The sequence below is a fragment of the Pangasianodon hypophthalmus genome, chromosome 17, assembly GCF_027358585.1.
Source record: "Pangasianodon hypophthalmus isolate fPanHyp1 chromosome 17, fPanHyp1.pri, whole genome shotgun sequence".
Lineage (NCBI taxonomy): Eukaryota > Metazoa > Chordata > Actinopteri > Siluriformes > Pangasiidae > Pangasianodon > Pangasianodon hypophthalmus.
Window position 1 is genome coordinate 5,084,761 of NC_069726.1, and position 25,658 is coordinate 5,110,418.

The 25,658-nt window shown below is 41.8% G+C and overlaps 1 protein-coding gene across 2 annotated transcripts; it reads left to right on the forward strand.

The window, feature by feature from the left end:
- Positions 1 to 3,848: 3,848 nt before the first annotated feature.
- Positions 3,849 to 25,658, forward strand: LOC113544783 (protein FAM222A). 2 transcript variants are annotated; one of them, XM_026943728.3, is made up of 3 exons: positions 3,849 to 4,687; positions 11,992 to 12,126; positions 23,143 to 25,658. In XM_026943728.3, exons 2-3 carry the CDS (start codon positions 12,036 to 12,038, stop codon positions 24,414 to 24,416), a joined length of 1,365 nt encoding a protein of 454 aa, XP_026799529.2. In that variant the 5' UTR covers positions 3,849 to 4,687; positions 11,992 to 12,035; the 3' UTR covers positions 24,417 to 25,658. The 2 variants fall into 2 exon arrangements, with proteins under 2 accessions (XP_026799529.2, XP_034168447.1); XM_034312556.2 differs by lacking the exon at positions 11,992 to 12,126.

Genomic DNA, 25,658 nt, shown 5'->3' on the forward strand with positions numbered 1-25,658 from the left:
CAAGCCCCCCACCTCAATCTCCTCCCAGAACTGACACACACCTGTAATCACACCTGGCTACTATAAAATCCTTTTGAAAAGAGGGTGTAGTAGGAGTACTACTCAACTGAATACACTTGTAGATTTTATCACACACGTTTTACAGCCCACTCACACATTTTACTACGATTTTATTCATCCTTGGCAACAACAGTATGTCATGATAACTTAGGTTCAGAAAATCAATGCTCCAAATACAAAAAAGTCAACAAACTGTCTCTCTGGTGCCATTGCTGTATTTATTTCACAGTATGGCTACAGTCACTGGCTAATATTTGCTGAGCACATTGAAGTAGCCAACATTGAAGTAGAAAGTTTCAGTGACGTCAGGACGACTATCAGGCTTTTTTTTAGTAGTTTAGTCTCATGGGTCAAAAATAACAAATAAAAAATAACGTCTCATTGCCACATTTCCAAATTAATATTGAGATTTTTTTAACGGAAGACGATTCTGATGTGCTGCACACAATCTCCAGGGTGTGTTTGGGGTTTTTCTGACCACATAGTCATTCATCCTAGGCTTGGACTACTTAGTAGTAGGTATGCTGAAGGAGAATATATGAGGAATATTAATATTCCACTTCTCACTATCTGTCATGTCGACAATCGAGCAGTCTTAACAGCTAGCAAATGTATCTCAGCTTCAAATTTATCCCGAATTTTATTTTAGACCTTGGCCTTAATACACAGCATTCTCATGCCATTTAAATCAAAGAGTACATTTCTGTCAGCGATGATGGTGTTATTTCAGTTCACTGGAATCTATTTGCATCAAAGTGCCAGGTGTGTGTGTTTGAAAATGTTAATTCCATCTAAATTAAAACATAGGCAAAGTAATGCAGATGAATAGCTGCTCTTGGGTCTGAAGTTCAAATGCTGACTCCTTCCCCTGCTGGTTCTCATTAATTGAAATATCAAAGGCATTCTTCATGGAGAAAGTCATTATTTTCTAATGTAACATCAAACGAAGTGAAGGAGGGAAGTGTGTGTGTGTGGGGGGGTGGAATTAAATGACTTTCCTCACATGCAATCCACATTGTGCTACTTTCAGATGGATTGAATAAATTGAAAGATTTTTCATATGAATATAAAGACCGCATCACTCGCTCATAATTAGTCTTGGATAAGAAATTCAAATGATCCAGTAATGCTAATAAGAAGGATTCTCTTTCCTCTGTGTCTACACAATGACTTCATGCACAGAGAATGTATTCCCTGCTTCACATTTAATTAAAGCTGCATGTTTGAATATTTCTCAGTGGAGCTGATCTGCTTATCTGCTCATATGTGCATGATGAAGCCACTACCTCTCACTACACACAGCTGTTTCTTTAAAAAATGTGTTTGGACAAGAGACATAATTTGAGAATCAAACAGACCTATAATAAAATGCTCTATTATTTCTTGTGTGTCCTGTATTTTTTATTTTTTTAAAAAAGGTGCAATAGTGTAAAAATATGAACCATAGATAAAAGACCTTTACAAATCAAACACGCAGGAAGCCATTAGTGTTCTAAGATGACATGTACATGTACATGTTAACATGCATTTCAATTAAGCTCTTTTTCTTGCATTTGTAGTGCATTTACAATGATGATCACCAAATTCTGTTTTAAAAAAAAAAAAAAAAAAAAACATGGCTTGTGTTTGGTTAGTTTCTGACAGTTGGGTTCGAGTTTTGGGAACAGCATGACAGAATGAAATCAGTCATCTGCAACAGAAGCCAGTACGTCCCTGCTGTGTTGCCTTTGGTTCTGTCAGCTCTCATGAGGTTAGCCATTACATTTAACACGAATACACTACTAAGGCATGAAGCATGTGTTCTTTAAATACAAACCATGAATTGTGTTGCTTTAAATGAAGGATGTTTAGGTGGAAACACTAGAAAATGCAGCTATACGATTTTCATTTGAGCTTATGCACTGATCACATCTAACAAAGGACAAAGCCAGTAGGTCTAAAACGTATTGATTTACATTTTTCCAAGTCATTGATTACGCTGTTGTAATTAAATGAAGCACTGCAGGATGCTGCATAACCTCTGAGTGCTTCTCACATAACCCTAATGCACAGTTACACTTATATAAGTAAAAGTAAAGGTAGGTTTCTGGGAAATGGCTCAAGTAAACTTTAAATTAATCCATGAGAAAACTACTTGGGTAGAGGTCTAATATCTGTTGATATGTGTGTGTGTGTGTGTGTATATATATGGTCAAAAGATTCTCTTAACAACTGTGGACAAAAAAAATCTTCTTTGTGGAAATTAGTAGTATACCAATAATATTGGTATATTACTAAATCTATAAAGAATAAAGACAAACACAATATCCATTTCATTATACCTATGAAAGCCAAACCCATTTTAAAGATTCATCTCTCTATTCTTATCTCTATCAGCATGGACTCCTGTGGTCGATATTTTTCATACTGCAGATATTATATTAATATCTAGGCCTATTACAGTCACCAAAATATAGACGAAATAACTCCAGAAGGCTGAAATAATGTGGGAAATCTTTACGGTCTATGCAGTGTGTGCTAGATATAGACGTTTACCTAGCCTAGTTTGGTAGGAAAGGGCTCATGTCTGTGAGCTACCACATAAACTAACTTGACAGGAATACAGAGAGGATTTTTAAGCCAAAAAATCTATACACACCTATTTTATCTTTTAAATAAAAAATTAAAAGAGGCAACAGTTAATGACTGAGCTTAGTCCTTAGTGTAATTTGTCAGGCTATAATGACACGTCATACAGGATAACTAGCCAAAGGTTATCTCATGAAATATAGCCAAACTTCATCTATTCGGGAAGTAAGACTGAATGATTCAGGGGACACAAAGCTGAATTTCTTATGGCTGCATACATACACAAAGATAGCATTATGGTGATTGCATAAACGGCTAGAGAAATTGACAGACTAGGAAATCAATCTTTTCTCATCTCTACTCATCTCTAATCTTTTCTCATCTCCCTACTCAAAATCTACAAAAATCGTGTCATGCCAGTCATGATAAATTGTTAAACTTATTTTTGTTGTGAATACATATTATTCAGAGTAAAAGTAGCCATCTGATTTTAAATAATGTGGTGAAATTTGTAGTGTTTGTAGTCTGCAGTGAAATCTTACAGTGGTAACTATTATAAATTAGAAATATTTCCTAAAATATATTTAATTGTACTCTGTTACACCACTGTGGCCTAATATCAGTGTAGTACATATTATCATATCACATATTAACCCTTATGCTTTGTTTGGGTTAAAGTAATCTATTTTACATGTTACTGCTACATTTTAATGCTAATAAAGATTTTGATTTAATTTGTGATGAACAATTTTTTTAAAATCATGTCTTATCACTGTCTTATTCCACACACACACACACACACACCCCACACACACACACTAACTTTATTTCTGTAAATTCCAAACAGATAATATGGAACCTTATGAACAACACATCAGGGTTAAAGATAAACTAATAATAATTATTTAAAGGAATGTAAACACTCTGTGTGTAATGAAATTTCACTGTAAATATCACACTGTGTATGTTAACAACCTTTAGAAAGGCCATTGTGTAAGCTATAATCAGCAGATTCCCACAAATACAACATCAACACCAAAAAAAAAGTACTTTGCCTTTAAATACACCGAGTGACGGCTTTTCAGCGTGGTCAGGAAAAACGCCGTCGCCCGGACGCTGATTGCGTCACACCCCGAGCCCACCCACTCTCCACACCTATTGGCTGAAGCCATGATTTATTCAAACGTTCTCTCTGAACTGATTGGTTGATCATTCCGGTTTAGTGGAATGGTCAGAATGAGCCGTTGTTGTTGTGTGTACACAGACGGTATTGATTGTCAGGCATGGAGATCGGAGCGGTCTCGGCTCGGACACACACTCATACACACACTCACACTCACACACACTCAGACCTGAATTAAAAGGCCGCGACTTCACCGGATTTTCGGTTTTATTTAATAGGAACTGATTGTTTTAGTGGAAGTAAACTTTCCCTTTTTTTAGCAGGAGGATTTAAATGGATTACGCGCTGTGATAACAGTCCTACAGCCTTTTTTCTGCTGTTAGCGACTCAGCTAGGTTTAGACTGGCGATATTTGAATTTTCCAACCTACTTCGTTCTTGTTTTAGAAGTTCCTGGCTGTTATTATGGCTTGTCGGGGTGATTTGATGTGTAAAAACCTCCGCGTTTAGCTAGAAAGCTTAGCAGCAGGTGCTTGTAGCCGTGTCGCTGCTTTCTGCCCGCTGAACGGAGCGCGATATGCGGCATGTACAGGAGCCGCTTCCCTGCAGCCGGAGCACGAAGCTGGACATGAAATCGGTTTAAACCCAACCGATTAAATGCCTTCAGGACAATTACAATTCCGGGTGTTTCATAATTCCTCCTTAGGACAATTTATCAAGCGGTTGGATAACCTGTTTTTGGGGAAGGAGACTCAACGCATCGACGAGAGACACACACACACACACAGAGAGAGGAGAGGAAAAAAAAAAGCAACAGACCGAATTTAAAAAAAAAAAAACCCGTGATATTAAAGGATCCGAGCGAGACCAGAGGCATGATTTCTCAGGGAATAAAGCTTGCCTGGATCTAGGAAACGCATCAACGCTTCCATTTATGGTAAATATATCCCATGCATCTTTTTAATCAAGTGACTTTGTAGCCTTTATCTATCTCTCTATATGTGTGTGTGTGTGTGAGAGAGAGACTTATAGGACGGTGGTTAATTAAAGGAGCCGGATTAGTCCACATCCCTGTTATTGCGAGGAAATGAAGCCGTTTGGGTGTGTTTTTAATGCTGAATTGCCTTCAGTGGTGTCTGTCTGAAGCCCATCTTGTCGGAAATGCGTCTGTGGCTTTCATGTCAGCTGACCGCCCCCGATGGATGTGGCTGCAATAAAAGGGGGCCTTGTGTGCCAGAGTCCCCGCGGTTACAGGAAAAGGCTTTGAAGTGCACTATTATTGGCCTTTTCAAAGCCAACACAGGCGAGGCTACTGGGAGAGAAAAAGCAGGCCTATAAACCCTGAAAAAAAGTAGTTTACCTGCTCAGGAAGGTGTTAAAAAAAATCAGTCAGCTCCAGGTGAAGTCAGGCGCCCAGTCATCCCTCAATAGCCAGACTCATTTACAGCCTGAAACGAAGACGGGTTTGGCCTCAGAACCACGAAGCGGACCTACGAATCAAATCCATCCCTCCAGCCCCTGCTCTCTATAAACTCGTCTGACATTTTGGGACATCCAGGCAGCGGTATAAACATCGTGGCCTTTCAGATGGGGCAACGTAATTAAAGTGTAGAGAAAGACCAAAAGAGCCGTCTGCCAAGCCTCAAGGAAACGGCTTTATTCATATGTCATGCCGGTTCTGCAGGACCAGCTTTGCATGTTTGACAAGTGCTATGGTGAAAAGCGGCAGAAGGGAAATCTTAATTTCAGATGCCACTCAGATGGGTGTTGAAAGGAACATGCTGACCTTTAAAGCCAGAGTAATTACTTTTCGATTGCAGGTACTGTACATGAGCTCTTGCGTTGAGGTACCCGACACACTGTTTTAAGACAAAGGTCGAGGCTGCATATTTAACAGCATAATTCAAGCGGTTAGCGCTGGCTTTAGTGGCACGGTGTTATGGCCGGGTGCCAATTATTACCATTTCATATATGCCAATGAAGCAAACTGTGGTGGAGATGAAGATGTGGACTGTCTCATAATGTTATGTCCTATCAGCATTTCTGCTATCTCTCCATAAAGACATGAGATTTGTCATCTCTTTTTCCTGACTGCTCTCTTTCCCTGCTGCAGCAGTTTTTCTGTCCGCATTTGCTGGCTAATGGCCTTAGGGCCTGCACTCAAAACACCACTGCACTTCCTCATTATCTCAGCCAAGATGCCTTTGGGACACACTACTGTTTCTTACGCCCTTTTATTGGTGCATATGTGTCCAGTTGTGGTTGCCCACATCCATCTTATTTCTAAACACTAGTCACATCCAAGTACAAGACGGGTGACACATTTTGCCGGTATGGTTTGGTTCCACTTAGAGAGAAGCCTCACTGCAAATCAATACCAAGTCCTTCTGAATATACTGATCACCTTTATCCTATGGTGAATGGTCTTTTCCAGGATGATGAGGGCACGAGGGCTTACTGAATGATTTGATGAGGACGAAAATGATGTAGATGGTACGCCATGGCATTCACAACAACTAGACTGAGAGATTCTGGAGCTATGTGTTAAACACCACTCTCCACCAGCATCATCAAAACACCAAAGGAGGGAATATCATTTGGAAGAATGGTGATCATTCTTACTTCCAGTACAGTCCCAGCGACATGTAGCGCTTATACCAAGGTGTGTTGAAGCGTTTTGGCCTAACGTCTTACTAAGACACCTTGAACATTCCCTTAAGTACTGAAGGAAGTAGAAGGTCCACTTCCTGCAATACACCAGGGATTACACAAGGCATTCCTCAGTCATCACAAGGCTAGAACAAAGCTGCTCTGTCGATACATTTAGTCTGTTTATTAAACAAAGCCAGAGATAAGGGTGATCTGGGAAGGTTGAGTGACCTCAGAGAGCGGATGCCTGGTCACTAAGCTCCACTTGTAGGGATGATGTCAATCTCTCGGTTGCTAAGCAATTTTCCCTCTGCATCCACCGTAATCACCTTTTATCTCCTAAGGACGTCGTGTGTAATTATAGGCCGGCTGCCATCCTTTGAAATCTGCCTAATTGGTCTCTTTATTTTTATGGGATGAGGAGCCGGGGTGAAAGAGGGCTACGGGGTAATGTGGCTCGAGCAGGTGGGGGAGGTTGCTGAAAGCGTTTACTCAAGATTACAGAAGCATTCTGGCCTGCTTTCTGCATTTTCCTGCCACCTGAACAAAAACACAATCCATTTAAGGCAATCTGACGTTATATAAGACTTTGGAAACGATCGCCCTGCTTTCTTAGCAGTCTAACCTGTTCTTATCGAGCGGGCAGCAGGTGGAGGTCACTTTAGATTAGCACGTACCAAGTAAAGTCCATTTTCTCCTGGAACTCTTTGGTCTTTCTATGCCAAGTCATTCATTAAGCACTCAGGGGGGGTAAGTGTTCTTCCCGTGTGAATAGCCTGCGGGAAACATTTGGCCAATCTTTGTTCCGAGTTCTTTGTTTTATTACCATTTTTAATGACTTGAAGGAAGCAGTGACCCTTAACAGCGTAATGAATTGCCCTGCATGCTTGGTGGGCGGAGGAGTGCTTGGAGCAAAGCACACAGGCCGGTTCTGCTCTGTGTACCCGGAATGCCTGCTGTACACACAGGCCTCTCACAAGAGCAAACTTCTGTAACAAGCTGTCACAGTAGATGACAGCCAGTGAAATATCTAGCCATAAATAGTTGCCAGTGGAATAATGTTCTTTGGAGCAGGAGCTAATTCAGTTGGCCTGGTAAATTTACATTTGACAGAACATATTTACATTTACACCTCGCAGCCAGGTGAGAAGAAATGCTCCTAAAGGTCCTGTTGAAACCTCCTCCTCCTCCTCCCCCCCTTTTTTTCATTAGTGTCTGATGCTAATGTGAGTCAGCGAGCTGCTGTTTATCTCAGGCTACATGTTCTTTGCGCATCTGGTTAAGAGGTTACCCTTTTCAAAAGGAGGGGAAAAAAAAAATCTTTGTCTCCTCTGTGCCTCTGATCCCAATTATGCTAACTATCAGAAATTTAACCAGGGCCCCGGTCTCTTATCTCCTAATCCTGAAGTAATAGATTCCATTAAAAATGCATGAGGAGCTTTACGGATGAAGCCGCCGCCGTTGTCTGTCAAACGGCCTCCATCCTCCGGGAAACAGCTCTGCTATCTTTTCACTGCTCAGAGAAGATCCCATTTCCACGGAGAGGGGAGGCCGATTGGCGCGACGTCGCCAGCCAGCCGTGGCCTCCTCGCTTCTCGTTCAGCGAGGCTAAATGTGGCCTTTTGATGTGGCGCTCAGCTTTTGCTCCTGCCGGATTGCCAGCGTCACACTGAGGGCTCCTGCTGGAGGAAGTGGCAGAGCGGCCACCCCTCTCCTCCACTTCTGTCACTCATTATAGAGTTAGTGATTTGGAAAAATCCACAGGCCAGGCCATCGGTTTTTAGACAGCGGGGGGAGGATTGCTTCTGGACTCCAACTCTCATAGATCAAACCTGCAGGACACACATAAAGTCAATGGAAACCTGATTTTGCATGGCTGCAGCCATATTATTTGATCAGCCTACAAATATATTAGCCGATCTTCCTCGTAAAGGCAATTTTGTTCAGGTTACTTGATTCCCTCAATTAATGACAAGAGAGATACATTAGCTGGACAGGATTCAATGTTGGAAAGTGGACCTAATGGCAGCATGTCACTTTAGTAGGACTCTAAAAGAAATGTAATATACAGCTGTGATAGGTTTTCATCATCGGTCAAGCCTGCTCTATATTGCCTCAGTCAGTGTGTTATTTCGGTGCGACGTGGCTCGTTCCCCCGCCGTGTAGGCAGGATGACACCGAGGGGAAGGAGAAGAAATTACCATAGCTCTCTCATGCTAATCCTATCTAACCGGCAAGTGAAAGAGGGCCAGGCTTAAACCTTTTTTTCCATTATTATCTAATTATTAACTCAGGATTTTGAGCTGAGAGTGGGAAGTGCCTCTTTGTGTGTGTGTGTGTGTGTGTGTGTGTGTGTGTGTGTGTGTGTGTGTGTGTGTGTGTGTGCATACATATGCATGCTGAAGTAGGAGTGGAAGGTTGTTAAGGCTACTTGATTCTGGTTTTACTCATTAGATTCACCTCATAAGCTTTAAGTGCTAGAGTTTGTATAAAGATGTAAACAAAGTGAGGGATTTAAAGTGGGTTCTATATGAGAGCAGGTTGCGCTTCGTGGCTTTTGTTTGTAAAGAGAGAGGGATTGCTATTTTTATGCAAATCTGGCTTTTCTGTCACTCTGTCAGTTGCTTCAATCTAAACCAAACGTAACAAGCTTTTGCTTCTGCTACTTTGCTGAACTAATATATTCTGCTTTGTTTTTGCCAGTCACGCAATTAGCTTTCCATGCCTAATCCATTGGTTTTACTCTCTGGCCCTCAAAGGGATTCTACACAGATAAGATTTGATTTAAAAGGATCTCGACATTCTGTCCTTCGTGCACATGAGGGAATAAAGGTACCCCCCCTTCCTTCTGCAACGTGACCTTATCTATGTATGCACTCCTCTTTTCCCAGCTACGCACTGGCGCACGTACAATTAGACAACCTTCCATCTAGTTCACCTCCAGGCTTGAGAGAGAGATGAAAAGGCTAAAATACCAGAACGGAGGGGACAATTTGTCTGCTCAGGTGATCTTATCAGAAATCCTTGGAAGACAAAAGATCGGCAGTGGCGTGCAGGACACTTATCTCCCCAGCAGGCCCTAGCTATGCAGCACGGAGGATGATAAGCGGCCTTATCGGAGGGGCTGATGCAGAATAGTAGAAAGGATTTGCTGTCCTTTCTGGTCGAAAGTTTTGGTCAGCCTTACTCGGCGCTCGAGTTGTGAGAAGCGCTTCAGTGGAAGGATACTAGGCTTTCGTGGGTCATTAGGTTCAGTGTGCTGAAAAATAGCACCGAAGATGGACTAGATGATAAAACTCATATAAGCAGGTTTGCAGAATGCTGGCTGAGGCTCCGTTCCCGGATGGAAAAGAATGAAGAATTCACAGTATGATAACTGCACAGCCTTATATCTCGGTATCAAAGTATGTCAGGCTCGTGGATTGAGTTGCCTTTGCACGACGTGGGCGCAGAAAGAGCGGAACGGCATCCTCTGGAGAAAGAAGCTTTCAAGGCCATTTGGCGTAATGGAATTAAGGAGACAGACCGGCTGTCATTCAAAGAGACATTAGGTTGCCGATAGGGAGCACTTTTCCTCCGGGCTGTTTGTGATTTCTCAAGCCTTTGTGCATGGTCTTAAAAAAGTCACTTTGCTAAAAGCACAAGGAATACGAACACGACCGAAGACTGTATGGCGGGACGAATATTATGGGATACGCCATAGGGTGGGCACATGCTTCGTTTTGTGCACACTTATTCACTCTCCATAAACAAAGCACTTTGCTGTCCTGTCTTTAAAAAAAAAAAAGGGGGGGGGGGGGACGATGGGCGTCTTAATGCATTTTTATCCCTCAGCCACTTGCGAGAGTAATGGATGGCAGTTTCACAATTGTCTCTCATTTCCTGTTGATAAAGCTGCGCAGGCATTTCCCAGGAGATCCCATATTTGTCTTTTTTTTTTTTTTTTTTTCCCCTTACCCACCCACTTTTCCCCCCTCATCCAAAACCTGTATCTTCCTTTGACAAATGTGCAGTAATGGAAGCCTTGTTGTGAAATTGGCCCTCTCACAAAATAGTGGGGAGAAAGGCTTTTTAGCCGTTTAGCTGTCTGTGATCACAGACCGGCTGTTTGGTTTGAAGAGAGGCTCTCTGTGCATACTGTGTTAAGAAAAAAGTGTGTGTGTGTGGGGTGGTGGGGTGGGTTGGAGGGTGTATGATTTCTCCAGGCTCCTGACAAGAATGAAAGCCAGGCTGTTTCTTTTATCCTTCTGAGGTGTAGGCAATCAAGTATATACAGATGGCTTTCAAGCTCTCCCCTCCAGTTTGCTCGGGCAGCCGTCGTGTGGAACCAGCAGGAAAAAGGAGAGTAATAAGTTGGACGGGAAATAAATCAAAGAGGGATTTCGGGAGGAAAAAAAGGAGGGGAGAGTGTGTGTGTGTGTGTGTGTGTGTGTGTGTGTGTGTGTGTGTGTGTGTGTGTGTGTGTGTGTGTGTGTGTGTGTGTGTGTGAGAGAGAGAGAGAGAGAGAGAGAGAGAGAATCAAATAAAATGAAGGATATGAAGAGTCAACAGTCATTAGCCTAAAGACTAAGAACTAGGCCAGCTTCTGCCATGGGATCTCATGAGGACGGCAGATTAATTTGTTAATATAAAAAGTAATTGAATATAGAATGATTGGGGCAAAGGTAAATGTCAGAGTGTAAGAACACAAACTATTAAAACGCCGCCTTTTTTTTTTTTTTTTTTTTTCCTCCCCAGAATTGTTCATAGTACTACAACGGATCTATGCGCTTTTGGCAAAAAGGTTTAAACCCTTATTGATCCATTCACTTAGCGGTTCTGTTTGCTAAATGCAAAGTTGTTGTGCTACTGCACTTTTTAAAACAAAACCTCGCCCTGAATTACACTTGCATTCACTCAGGCCAAGTTAAAACTCATGTCTTTTAGGTTATAAATCCCTGTACATTTGAAATCCCTTTGCTGTGGCTTGCTCTGGATAATTTATATTCAAGTCATTGGGACCACCTGTCAAATGACTACATTAAAGGATTACCCAAAAAAAAAGAATGAAAAAGATGAAAATTGGATTAGAGGGGACATCTAGATAGATGCTTTTCATTTGTAGAGCCCTGGAAAGATAAAGCTAGCCTGGCCTGCTTTGCCTGGGATGTTAATCCTATAGTGGCATTGTGTTGTTATCCCTGTCAGGGTTGCCTGTGGATGTACGTCTTTATATAGCTTAGCAGCCGAGAACAGAGGGAGGTGAGATTTATGGCCTGCTGGGAGATTGATTAGAGCCGTCGAGCACTCAGCATGCACCTCAGGCCCACCAAATCCCACCAAAAGACAACCGCTTGCTGAGTCATTACCATCTTCTTTGTTTCTGTGCACCTAAAGGGTAGACATTTCATACAGTACGTTTGACACATACAAAGCCATGCGCCACAGGATTTGTTCCTCATAGGTACTTCGTATATATATGAAGAATCGACGTCGTAAACAGGAAGCATATGGATTGGTCAGGTCCAGTTTAGAATAGGCTCTTCTCATGACATGAGCTCCATGTGATGCAAATGAGAAACCCAGAAGTGATTCTCCTTTGCTTTCCTGCAGATTCCTCGAGGCCTCTCGCAGCCGTAGAGCCTAAAAGCTGCATCATGCTGGCGTGCCTGCCGAGAAGACAGAACCAACCCGCCCAGCACCCGCCGTGTGCTGCCAAGATCCTGGACGCTCCCGTCAGCCTCAAAAGTAAGCACGAGAGACACATGGTTTAATTCGGCTTTATTAGATCATTAGGAACTGCTTGGGGATCAAAAATGGAAGCCATGAACAGATTGGCAGGAGGTCTATACTGCATAGTGCTGATGCTTGTACAGTTGTACATTTTTTTTTTTTTTTTCCCCCTAACTATAAATGTAGCTAGCTTGTTGCTGAAATGTGCATTCAGCCTGGAACTTCACTGTTTATTCATTTCAGATACTCAGGGGACTTTTTATCACTTCGCTTAAAGTGGAGCAGTTTGAAAAATGCGCAATATGATAACTATAGAACAAGTATCTGTCTACATCTTTATACGGCTAAACTATATATATTTTGAACATTAAATTGTAGAAATATTTATTATAATGGTCTCAAAGATCACTATTAGTTTTCAGTAGTTTATTAAAACATTGCAGAAATAGGGCTGGGCGATATGATGATATGATATTGATAGTCTATAGATATTACGGTTTCATGGTATCATGGCATAAATTGACCATTCAGTGAAATTTTACAAATTATGGGCCTTGTATAGATAACAAATGGCAAAAGGAAACAAACAGATCAAATCCCTCAATTGGTGTTCTTTCTCTGGAAGATATATTTAAAAGTGACTTAAAATCTTCCCATCAGTATTTATCACGTCGTTGGTAAAAGCTGAAAGGGAGAGTGGCTGTGAGAAAAAGTGGCACTGATCCAAAAACAGATCATTTGGTTTAGTTCTGCTCAGCGATGCCATGTTCTTCTGTGCGTTTGATAGCCGTCGAGTATGATAAAGTTACACTCATGCTAGGAGTGGCAGCAGAGGTAGCAATGTAACATGTTTACAACACTAACGTGGTTTTAAGTTTTCAGTGGAGTCACAGTGGAGCCTCTGTATCCTGTACAGAGAAACGGAGGTTGCTGAAGTGTTTTCGGGTGAGTCCAGGAGGACGAGGTTGTGCAAAAAATAAAGTGAGAACTGCCGGAGTAAGGCACTTGATTAGGTTTAAAAAAAAAAAAAAAAAAAAAAAAAAAAAGACGGTGATAGACAGGGATGCATTTTGAAAAAGTCCACCGTCTGATAAGAACACCATGACCAACTATGAAACCATGACAATGTAACAACCCTAGAACAAAAAGATACTCTGAAAAGTGTATCAGGTGTTCCATCAGGCATCAGTGGTTTCATTCTATATTGCGTACTAGCTGAATGTTAAAAATCTATATTTCCTATTACTGAATCTCAGTGTTAAATTTTTATAGTTTTTTTTCATAATATGGCTGCAGTGTTTTACTTTGTTAGCAAGAGTTCAGCAAAACCATGTCCTGTGATGTGTATTGTGTAAAGATATCTTCAAGAATCTTCTTGCAATACACAAGAATCTTCAAGAATGTTCACAGTGGCCACCCCGTCTAGTAATACAGGGTTTTTAAAGGTTACCTAACCTGCTTTAAAAATAGAGCTTTTTCAAGGTGGCATTACGCACACCTGTACGGCATACTTTACCAATGGGTAGCCATTTCAGATTTCCTTTTCAAGATAAACTCGTATTTCATTCCCAGACAGGCCGGTGTACCCATGTGTGAGGCCTTTGTTCTGGATTCGGTCATGCAACTCAGTAAAGGTGTCTGATGTGGAAAGTTAAAAGCCTCTTCCATCTCCACTACATCTGGAAGACCAAAAGGCCCCTCTGGCTGCAATAACACATGATTTGAAGTAGAGATTAGCTGTTTAACCAGAGGCGTTGGAACCGTTTCACCGGATCTGGCCGTGCTGAGAAAGCCTCTGTTGCAGCGGATGCTTTTATGAACAAGGTGCAGAGAGATGGAGCGCAAAAAAAAAATAAATAAAAAAATAAGGCTTATTGGAGTAAAGCGCTGAAGAAAAAAAAAATCCCATGGTAAATTCAATTTTCTAAGGTAACCTAACCTTTGATTTTCATGGTTTAACCATATTGAGTGGATGATGGATCCTGTGTCCAGACAATGGATTTTTATCCATTAAGACAGAGCGGTGGATACGTTTTCATTCTGCGCCTCTGTAGTAGAAATGAAAACTTAGACCAACCTAGATTATATAGGATCCACATTTCTGGCTCTCCTATTTATCCAAGCAGTGCCTCCCACGCTTATGGGGTTACTTTAATACAAGGTTTTCAAAAAAAAAAAAAAAAAAACGAGGACTCTCTGATGCAAAACGTGACTTAATGAATTAGGCTATTTGCTGGAATTAATTTGCCTTAATTAGGCCTCTCCAGTTCTGCTAGAAGAATAGCAGACTAAAGTGGAAGGTTAGATAAGAGAGAGAGAGAGAGAGAGAGAGGGAGGAGGGGAGGAAAGGAGAGGTTAGATCACCTTGGTCTCTACTAACTCCCAGAGTTCCAGGTTTATCACCAGTGCAGATCAGTCCGTGCTCCTTATCAGTGACAGCAATCGCACCGTCTTTAATTTAATTCATGAGGGCATTGACGAATGCCGCGCAGGCTGACATGCTTTCCCTCTGCAAGGGCGGCTGTCATCACAGACGGTGGTTTTGTTCCCCAGAGGAGATGATGTCGGAAGAACAACGCCGGTCACTTTGAAGTGACACAAAGTCTAAAACTGTGTTTGAGGACTGAAGGCTGATTAGATCTGCTGCGTCTGCATTGCAGATCAGTATGCATTACTCTGATCAAACTGTGTAAAGAAGAGGCTTACGGAGCAAGTATTTGAATATGAATATCGGATATTTGAATTTTATACATGGCACGTTAAATTTTTTTTTTTGAGATTTAAAAAACCCTAAGTACACATCTCAGAAATACATATTTTATGTAAATTGGACCAAAGGTGAAGTATTCAGGATTCCCAGAGAAAAGCAGACGCTTTCAGAGTCACCAAACTGAAGTGAGTTAGTTGGAGTCAAGACGTTAAGATATGAACCATAAATGCACCTAAAGTTATGTTGTGCTGAAATAGTTAAATTCTTACTAAGCAGCTAACTTTGGATCTTAGCTGCTAATGATTGCCAGCAAAAATTGCCTAAATTGCTCCAACATTATCTAAATAATTACATTACTTCAAAAAGCAGTGGGTGTTTAACATCATTGTAGAATGCTAGCTATTTGAATAGCTTGATTGTATTTAGGCTTCTGATTTTTTTTTAATCTCAAAGCTGTTCTATTTCATGTGATGTCATGGGATGTGTGTGTGTGTGAATATAATTCAAATATGAATAAAAGGGAAATCATATTCAGATACTTTTGTCAGCCTCCAAGCTGCGTGGAGGCTCTGCTGATTTGCGCTGTAGTGGGATGTTTACGAAGAGGAGGTTGCTTCTAAAGAAAAGGAGTGCTGGAGCGTCGAGTTTCGAAATGTTATAGAATCCGCTGACCTTTCTCTAATTGAGAGTTTCACATGGTCGCTAAGGGCAACTTGGACTTTCACAAGTCCACACATCATACACTATTGATCTAATTTCTCCAGTACGCAGAGGCAGAGTAACCCTACACCACCCGAGCAACCCCTATAGACCCCTCCATGATATTAAATCCGTACTGTCTCGGTTTATAAAAGCGGTTCAAAGTGATTTTCATAAACATGGCTTTCAGAGTCAGTTAATTATCATTACTGTCAGCATGCATTACACTCACAATTAACGAGAGTGCATTTTGTCGTCCTCTTAAGTCCTGGGCCATCGGGACCGAAGGACATTGATTATTATTCGCTGATTATTTGCGCACGGAGAGTCTGTCCGGCATTCTCTTAATTGATCTATGTGCGTGGTATGCATCATCTCCCATTAGGATTGAATTTTATTCAGTTTGATCAGGGAAGAGATAAACCAAGTAATTTAAACTAACTCGAGTCCGAAATATACCTTAATCAGAAGTTTGAGAGAAACAATTTTCAGATCCTGAGATAGAGAGACTATAAGCGGTAAAGATAATTGAGCCTGTTGGCTAACAATGAGCCTTTTATCAATAAGCTATCTGTATTGTCTTTTCCACACGCACAGTGCTAAAGCCTTTTTGAATTTTTTTTTTTTTTTACAACTGGAGCAAATCTCCATGCCCCCCTACCCTCCCACTTCCCCATCCAGCTGGGGTAAAAACCTCATTGTCTGCCATGTTATTAAATATTAATTTGGAATCAGTGGAGCGCTTGTCTGCTAAACGCTGGAACAGAAGGGCCCTGGTTTGCCACAGGCAGAGCCTCAGGCATATCTCTCTCGCTCTCGCGCTTGCTCTCTCTCTCTCTCCCTCTCTCTCTCACACACACACATATGCATACGCACTTGCACACACTGTTCTGTTTCTCTGTGTCCAGAGCCTGATGTGCTCTGACAGTCCCAGCCCATGCCACTCAACACACACCCCGAATCCAAAGTGCTTAACATGTCTAAGGCTGAGCATATTAGGTGTTATTCCACCCAGCTGATTTTGGGTTCTTCCTTCACCGAGACATGATGACTGTTGTGCGTCGCTGTACTATTATTCTCTTCCCCTCATTGGATCTCTGGAGGTTTAATGGTTGGAGTGAAATGCAACTGATGAATCGTTGGAGTTGCAATTGCCTGGAGGCATGTGTCATATCTGTTATTCTGGAAAGGAGCCCACGGTAGGGCTGTAGGGAATATACAGTGCATATGTCTGCCTCAGCAACTCGTGGACCGTGTTTAGCCCTGAGGATTTATCAGTCAGCCACATTCCTGGCAACATGTTGTGACTGTTAGCACCACATCTGCCAGGCAGAACTCGGGGCTTTGCCTTTAGACCCGTCACGATCATTAATTTTTTGTTGTTGATGCTTAATTGTCATACAAATACATGGAATAGAGTGAACAATTTGCCTTTTTATTGCCTTTTTTCTGCCAACTACTGTGCTGGTTTGGATAATGTAACCAAAAAGTGGTTCGAAGCAGCAAATTAATATAGAGATTTCATTTCCTATAGTTAATGTTAAAATGAAAGACAGTCATGTTTCCTATTCAAGCACTGTTATGCACATTATCTAATTAGAGAATGCTCAGAAAGCTGGAAAGAACAATATTCAACAGAAACTTGTAATATTGCTAAAAAGATTTTCTATTCGCTTGAGGTGTTTTTGAGCCGTTTATATGATAAGTAGGCAAAAAAAAACCATCAAATAGGTAATTGTTGTAGCAGGTATTACACAACAGAATAAATGCTTATCCCGAATGCATTGCAAAACAACAGGATTTAAACCTACTAAAATGAAATGACAGTGAACTTGTGGTATAAAAATCATAAGAAAAAGCCTGCGATAGAATTAAAGAGCTTTAATCAAAGGCCTATTGGTACCTTTCTGTCATCGTCTTGCTCTGGAAAGCATCAGATATTGTCTTGTATGATCGTATGTATGTTCTCTTTTCCTAACAGTGGAAGCTTGTGCACAGGTTAACGTTTTAATGGTCTCAGGCAAGTTAGTGGAAATGCAACTGATCTCATGAAAATCATGAAGTATTTGCTGTTAAAGCAACATCACCTGCCACCCTCCATATGCCATGACTTTACTTTCAGATGGGATGAAACATTCAGAGTAAGGCACTTTTTTATAGAGCCACTCGTCATCATGCTGCTAGTCTGAAGCACAAGAGGAACACAACATTAGAAGAATTAGAGTTGCCAAAACTATTATAAAGTACTGGGACAAAAGTAGTTTTGTTTCTGTATAACTGAAAACCTACTAATTATATATATATATATATATATATATATATATATATATATATATATATATATATATAAAAAGAAGCAGACACAAAAATGAGAGTATGATGGGAAGAAAGCAACACACTGATTAGTATGAGGGTTCAGGGACGAGCAGACTGGAAACTCAACAATGGTGATGAATCATATGTTACAGTTATTGTGTACAGATTGTAAACACTGCAGAAAGCCACATGGACACACACAAGGCGCTGGCCAGAGAGAGATGAATACCGCTCATAAAAACGCAACCAACGATATCGGCTAATGATGCTTTTCATTTTTTTTGGGAAGAGGATTGCATGCACTAACGTGAAACGGTTTAAAAAAAAAAAAAAAGTAATCTTTTTAAAAACTTTTTTTTATATGATAGAGGATTTAATATGCTTCACTGGGATTGAAAAACAAAAATGATTGCACACATTCAGATTTCAGTTTGTTATTATAAACCTTTTCACTTGTTTCCTGTCTGCCTTTGTATGTAAGAACTTTGGTATCGTGACAGTGCTAAACGAGACGTTTCAATCATGAGTGACTACAGAGATGATTGAAACTCCGAGAGAGCTATACGGCTCTTCTTATCATGCGGATGAGTAGTAATGGGTGCGACGCTGTGGGAAGAGCTGTGCCTCCGGTTAGGCTGTTTAGGCATGGCTGCAATTTTTTTTCCCACAGTGCTGAGCCAAATGGAAAGTAACACTCGTGTAAAGTGCCTGGCTCGTCCGTGCCTGACTTTTCAAGCACAGATAAATAAGTGCTGGCTCCTCCGGTTATTCTGTTCTCGCAGAGCCTCCCATGAGAGAGACACTGATGAGGTGAACAGGGTGCATTTGTCTGACACGGACACGTCCAATCAAATGTACTTCATTGGCAGGTTCTTTGACATTGCAGAACTTCAGGACCGGTTTCATCAGATATATGCCGGGTATTAGCTGAGAACAATGTACAAAAGTCTCCACATTCACATTGCCAGCACCCTGCTATTATAATGTGACACCTCCACACATGGATGCCTGCTTTTGGATTCATGTCAGTTAGTATTAATGTCTCTTAATATTAATAATGGGAGCTTTTATTCCGTGCAAGCTTGGGAACATTTCACGAGGGCGCGACTCTCCTGAGGGAGTCAGTTCACGGCCTTGCAAACTCACCAGGGCTCCATAACTGCGTTTGGCATCAGTGAAAGCGTGGCGGCGGTGAGGTATGCCTGTTAAAACATACCCTTCAATCTGGCGCACTCTTGAATTTGACATTGTGCATTTCAGGCTGCCATGTTTTAACTGTTGTAATTCTGTTAAAGAGGATGATTACCTCCTACTCACCTGATTTAACTGGAGCATTTTAACCACTCAGCCAAGCCTTTGTGGTACTAATGGAGTGCTGCTGAATCAATCGCTCAACAAATGCACTGAAAGAGTGGCAAAATGTAGCAGAAACTTTTGTCTGGCTTTGACTTCCTGCATTTTACTGCAGTTACACTGCTTTTATGTAGATTAAAAAAAAAACATAAAGCTTGGTGGAAGACTATTATATTTTGGATTTGGGACTAAATATTCTGCTTGTGACCATAGTTTTTGGTGGGGCAGAACAACATTAAGAATGTCATAACCTAACACAACATGAAGTCCAGAAGTAATGGGCTACTCTCTAGTGAATTTTTAGCCTTACCCCGTAATAGGCAGTTGAGACTCAACAACATAAACTGTGACCCTGGCATTTGTTTTATTAACCGTCCTGTCTGTTGCTCTTCCTTCATGTTCATAATGCGACCATAGGGCAGTGTGGTTCTTGCCCCATCAGGATTCTATTAGTGCTTGTTGCAGTTATAGAATAACTCTGTGGAGCTAAATGGGGCAGTGTGCGTACTGCCCTTTGATTGCACAATATCTACAAAGACAAGCAAAAGAGGTAATTAGTATTGCAACAGAATTTTAGATACAGAGTTGTGAATGAGGACTTTATAAAAATTAACAGTTGTTGAACAGCTGATATATATTGTATATGGTGCCCCACCTTCCCCTATGGACAAGCCACCACTGCAGTTAATATTTACTAAAATAAACAACTATACTGGATCTGTAGTACAGCAGAGAGGTAATTATGTAGAGTGAACACAGTGACATGACCACATCCTCATAGTTCTTTGCAAATTGTTTTTTTTTTTTTTTTTTATCTCGGTAGCTCAGACTGATAGCTTTAACAAATCCTTTCTAGCATCAGTCTTATCCTAAAGCAAAGCTACCAAATGTGACCCTGTCTTTTGATCATTAGGCCTGTGTTTTAGTAACAGAGCCTGGTGGAAATGCAGGGACATAGTGCTGCTCTTTTTTTAGCCTCAGCTGTTTTCCCAGTTAATCAGTGATTAACTCAAACAGCTACAAAACAATGAGGTCTCCTCTGTGATCTGAGGGTACTGCTTTAAGTGCAACCATGGGAAAAAGGATTGGGCAGCTTACTGGGGCTGAAAGCTTTGTGTGCGTTCATATGCTTAACATTTTTCCAGCATGCACGTCAGCATTTGCGCTTGTGTTTTTGCGTTGCACGGTTTTGGAGCTAATGAATGCTATGTTCCCTACCTTAATACTTTTTGTTTCCATTCTCCAAACCTTTCAACATCCCACGTTCTCATTCCTGGGTACTGGTCTTGTCATTGTCCTACTTTAAAGAGTTTGTTCTGTATCAAATGGCGTGTGAAGTTAATTAGCCGAGTGTTAATTGAGATTTCAGAGTCGCTCTCTCCTCCCCTCTTCCCTTCAGGGCCGACCTAATGTAATAGAAGTCACTTTTGAGAGCTTTGTTTGATCGAAGGGTTGACCTTGCCTCTCTGAGCTGCGCAGTGAAGCAGCATGTGTTTGATTCCCGTTCTTTCAGCTGTAGCGCTGGGAGCTCCAGGTAATGGCCTTGCATGCGTAAGAGCACTCGCATTTGAATCCCATGTGTCCCACCTCAGGCAATCCTGACGCTAGAGAGGGAGGAAAGCCACTTAAAAGACTTACAGAGTGTAAATTGGTAAGCACTCTGAGAAGCCCCTGGGTAAGGCAGACTCGGCAAATAACGGTTTGGATTTAGCAGTGTGTCTGCTTGAGTGGTTTCGAGCAGATGGGCTACTAAAATCGTCCATAGTCTTGGAGTGGACCTTGACAGCGTTGCAGTCAAAGAGGTTAGCAGTTGGTCTGCTCTATGTGATTAAGTGCTTAGGGTCAGAATGCTAATCGTTTCCCTCTGTCACGCTCTGTGGCTAACAACCCACAGCTTTGGCAACAACTTAGCCACTTCCCAAACTACACCGCAATTCATTATGCATACTGAATCCACCAATATTTCCATTACATTACGTTGCCAGGCTTCTTGGGTGTGCAAAATGATCTTTTTTGGAGGGGAGTGGTGCTGCATATGTGAATTCTTAAGTCAGTTTCGAGAATTGTCTGAACCTTTAATTTACGAGGTGGTCCCACTTCAATATTTAAGTTTCAGGTGTTTCCCCAAACAGCCCCTGAAACCAGGCCAGATCAAAGCAGCACACTCTTAAGGCTCTGCTGTCATGATCTGTGGTCTTTCACAGATTCTTAACAGTGACATAAATTCCTGCCCACCTGTACATCTATTTCTGGGGCTCCATCGTGATGAATGACCCCCTGTGAGCACTGTGTGACTGCAGGCAGTGTGTTTTGCAGCAAGATGCATTGGTAGCACTCTCCCCTTCTCCTCCTTCCTCCATTTTAAACACCCAATTTATTTCCTTTATGAGATGGATCTTGTAGATTGAATCATTTTCACAGTCGGAGGCTCATTGTGGGCTTGAAAATGAAATGAAGTCCCAAATCAATCCTGAACAGGAACAACAAGCGAGATCACCATCACATTCTCGAGCAATCGCTTGTAATGGCTTCTCTTATCGAAATCAGAGCTGAATTGTCTTATTTAGGAGCCCCCTTTTAAAAAAAAAAAAAAAAAGAAAAAAAAAAAAAAAAAAACACCACACACACACTTCCACCTGTCTACTCTAAGGGGACTGCAGAGGCATTTGCTGACTATTGAGTAATCTAGTTTAATTTTAGCACTTTTCTTTTCATGTCAGAAATTCCATAAAAGTGTCATTCTCAAGAGTGGCCATAATTTTTGGCAGCAGATCCATAGTTTGGAAGTGGAGCACTTTTTCTTTCCTTAGTGGCGGCAGTTTAAACAGCCATGAAATTGCCTGAATAATGGTCTTTAAATCCAATCTTGGTTTGTCCCTTCAGCTTTCCTGTACACCATTGAATGTATGTCCCCCTGGAGATTTTCTATTATTAGACTTCAGGTTAGGCTCACTGCTGTAAAAACGGCCCTGTAACCATGTAATGTATGCTTGTTCATCTGTGGAAGTTGCAGAGCATCATTACCAAATGGAATCTATACTGTGGGCCTTCTGTTATTTACGGCGATTGCAAATGCATGTAACAAAAGAACTTCTTTCTTGACTGACCATAATCATCTCCTGTCTGCTGCCTCTTTCATTCTGAAGGTATCAAACAAGTCATAGTTGTTTTGGGAAATTGTCAGCCTTCATTTCATCCAAAGGTGATTGACTCTAGCACTTTCTTTCTCCTTCTGATCTCCAGCGCTGACTTGTGCTTACATTTAAGTGGGTTGCATAGCCAAATGCCATGAAATGAATTCCACTCAAGCCACTGAAACAAAATTAGCTCCCCCCCTCCTTCTCGTCATCTCTTTCTTGATTTCCCAGGGTAATCCAATTTTGTCCTGAAGAAAGACCAAATTAATTTCATAATGCACTGATCAAACATTGCCCGGGGTGTCTCCCTCCACAAAATGAGTTTTTAGAAAGATGCAGATGTCTAAGGATGAACATCCACAAGAGGAAATGAGGCAGAGGAAGTGAGTGTGGGGGGTAAAAAATGGGATAGAGCAGACACTCCAGTATCTCCATTTTTATTGGACGATTTTTCTTGTCTCATGTCTGCTCTTTGATCATTTTTACTCATCCAGTATTTATCACTTTCTTGTGTTTATGCTGAAGAGCGCCAAACAATCTGCTTTGTCAGACAGCGAAACCCTCAATTGGGGATATTTGTTTTTTGTTCATATTCCTTGTGCAAGTTTGAGGATCATCAACTAGGCTATAACAGGAGCGTATATTCAGCCTAATTTCCACTGTATATTTATCAAATGACCTCTAGAGCATACTTGTACAAATTTGCTTCCAGTTTGTGGAGACTTTGCTTTGAAAGTGATGTGGTTAAGTGAGGTTTCTGATTTGCATTTTACATCCTCTCTGCTGTTATGTAACTAATACCACGTCTGCTTGCAGGTGATCTGAGCTCAATGCAGTCTCCGCGGTACCCCTCTGCTGCTGAGCTGGACGCCTACGCACAGAAGACGGCAGATAGTCCACTGTCCATCAAGATCTTCCCATCCAATATCAGGGTCCCACAGCACAAACAAATTGGCCGGACTGTCAATGGCTTGGACACGACAGGCCAACGCTTCAGCCCTTACTCCCAGCCCTACTCCAGTGGCTACCAGGGCTTGCTGGCCATTGTCAAAGTCCCCACTGTGACCAAAGGCATAGTAAAGAGCTCTGATGGCAAGAGGACTAAACTGTCGCCCATCCAGATGGCGGTGGCACCTTATGCACCACCCAGCAGCAACAGTTTGGCTCACAGGCACAGGCAGAGGCCATACAGCTTGGAGCTTTGCAAACCTCCTGAGGTGCACAACGTCCCAGTGCCACCCAATGTTGTGGTACCAGCTTCTGCTACATCCCTCTCTAGTGGGCAAAGCTTGGCTCTGGCTTCCCACTCAGACCACGCATCCCTTGGCATAGTGAGACAAATGGCTAGGACGTCCCACGCCCAAGGGCTTCAGGCTTCTCTGGAAGATCATTCCAGCCCATCTCATCAAGCAGCCACAGCCTGCTTGGATTCCAGCTTCAGCATGGACATGGCCAAAACTACGGGCTACATGGACACTATGGAATACGCGATATGGCAGTCCAAGCAGCAGAGACATCAACAGCAGAAGCAGCACTATCAGCAGGGTCCGTTACACAGGTACAGTGCCAACAGCAGCAGCAGCAGAGCTACCATTAGCAGATCTCCAGATGTATGCTTGCCCCCAGGTACCACTCAGATCCCATACAGGGCTCATGCCCTCAGCACAGGCACCTGTGTAACGGGTGTTACACTGGACCGGGTAGGCTCATCACCTTTGAACTGCACTGCCACACATGGTGACTTCTCTGCTGGCCAGTTCTTCGCACCTCATTGGAACAGCACGCTTGCTACGCCTGACAGCGACTGTTACAACCCGCAGGAGTTGCCCCCCGGCTCGGTGGGGCTCGGCCACAGCCATGGCCGGCCTCAGCGCCAAGCCCACTGTGTGCCGCAGCAGTACCCAGGTCTCGGCCTTTGTTGCGGGCTTCCTGGCCGGAGCCTGTGTCAGGCCTCCCTGCTCAGCAGCAGCCTACAGTCTCTGGAGTGCCTGATCAGCGAGATCCACCCACCCTGTATCAAGGAGCGCATGCTGGGCCGTGGGTACGAGGCCGTTCAGCCCACGCACATCCAGCTGCCTGTGTTCAGATAGGGGGCATCAGACAACTGATTCGAGAAGGTCAAAAGTGGACTGTTGGGATTAAGAGATGAAGGATTTGCCTTTTGTGGATGTGTGTCTTTGGTAAAGGGCTCAGTGGGTTTTTGCAAAGCTTAAAAGGGTACCAGTGATTCTCACTCCCTGCAAAAGATCGGAGTTGCAGCTTAACTCGCTGCTGGACTGACTTCATGTACTACAAGAAGTACTCATATTCCACAGTTTTGCAGCAACAGGGATTTTGTGGCATCATACCATTACTTCTGATCCAAATGATCTGAATGGAACCATTTCAGATTAGCTGCCAAATTCTCAACAGGAAGCAAACTGCCCACTATTGCAGGACGTTGACACTTCAGGTCTGTTTACTCCAAAACCATAACTAAACTGATGATATATGTTTAGTGAACTCTTGTTGGCAGAGATTTGTATAGCCCTGCTAGTACTAAATCATAATAGTTATGATTTTTCCAATTGCACTGTTATAAAAACCTATTAAAATGACTCTGGCATGGGTTGGTTCTGAGAACATTTCATTTAAAAAGAAAACTTGAATTCTTTTTTCTGTATTATGTTTGTGTCTATCAGTAGACAGGCATATTTATAAGATTCTTTATTCTAGTTGTTTCACCTCTGTTTGTGACCAATGATTTTATTTTATTTTTTAATCCAAATTTTCACCTGTTTCTGGCAATTTGATCTAATTGATCACTGTCTACTGTAGCCAGTCCAGTGTTTTTTCTTTTTTTTTAAATGGCATTTATGAATCTGAGAAACAGACTGGGAAGCATACACTACTGAGCTGGCTCTATCAGCGACCAGATGTGAAGCCACACGAGTTACTGTGACTAAGTCTTAAGAGTTTCAACTGGATTTCAGCGTCAATGTTCTACATATTTTATTCATTATTTATTGACATTCGATTTTCTGTACCATATTAGAAGATACTACCAGGGTATCTGAATTTCAGATAAAAAGAAATGGGGAAAAAAAGAAAAACATTTGCCACTTGATTTTGTTTTCTTTCATCCATCAGAATGGACTAGCTTGAAGCATTGTTGGGGTAAAATGGCACACAATGGGCTAGATGTTTTAAAAAGTGCAATTATAATGTTGGCAGATTAGCCCTTTCCCTATGTTATGCTTCACTGACTATTTACTACTGTATGTATGACTGTCTGGAACCCCCTCCACAATTAAGATTGTCAAATAAAATCTAATTTAGGGATGTTTTTAAAA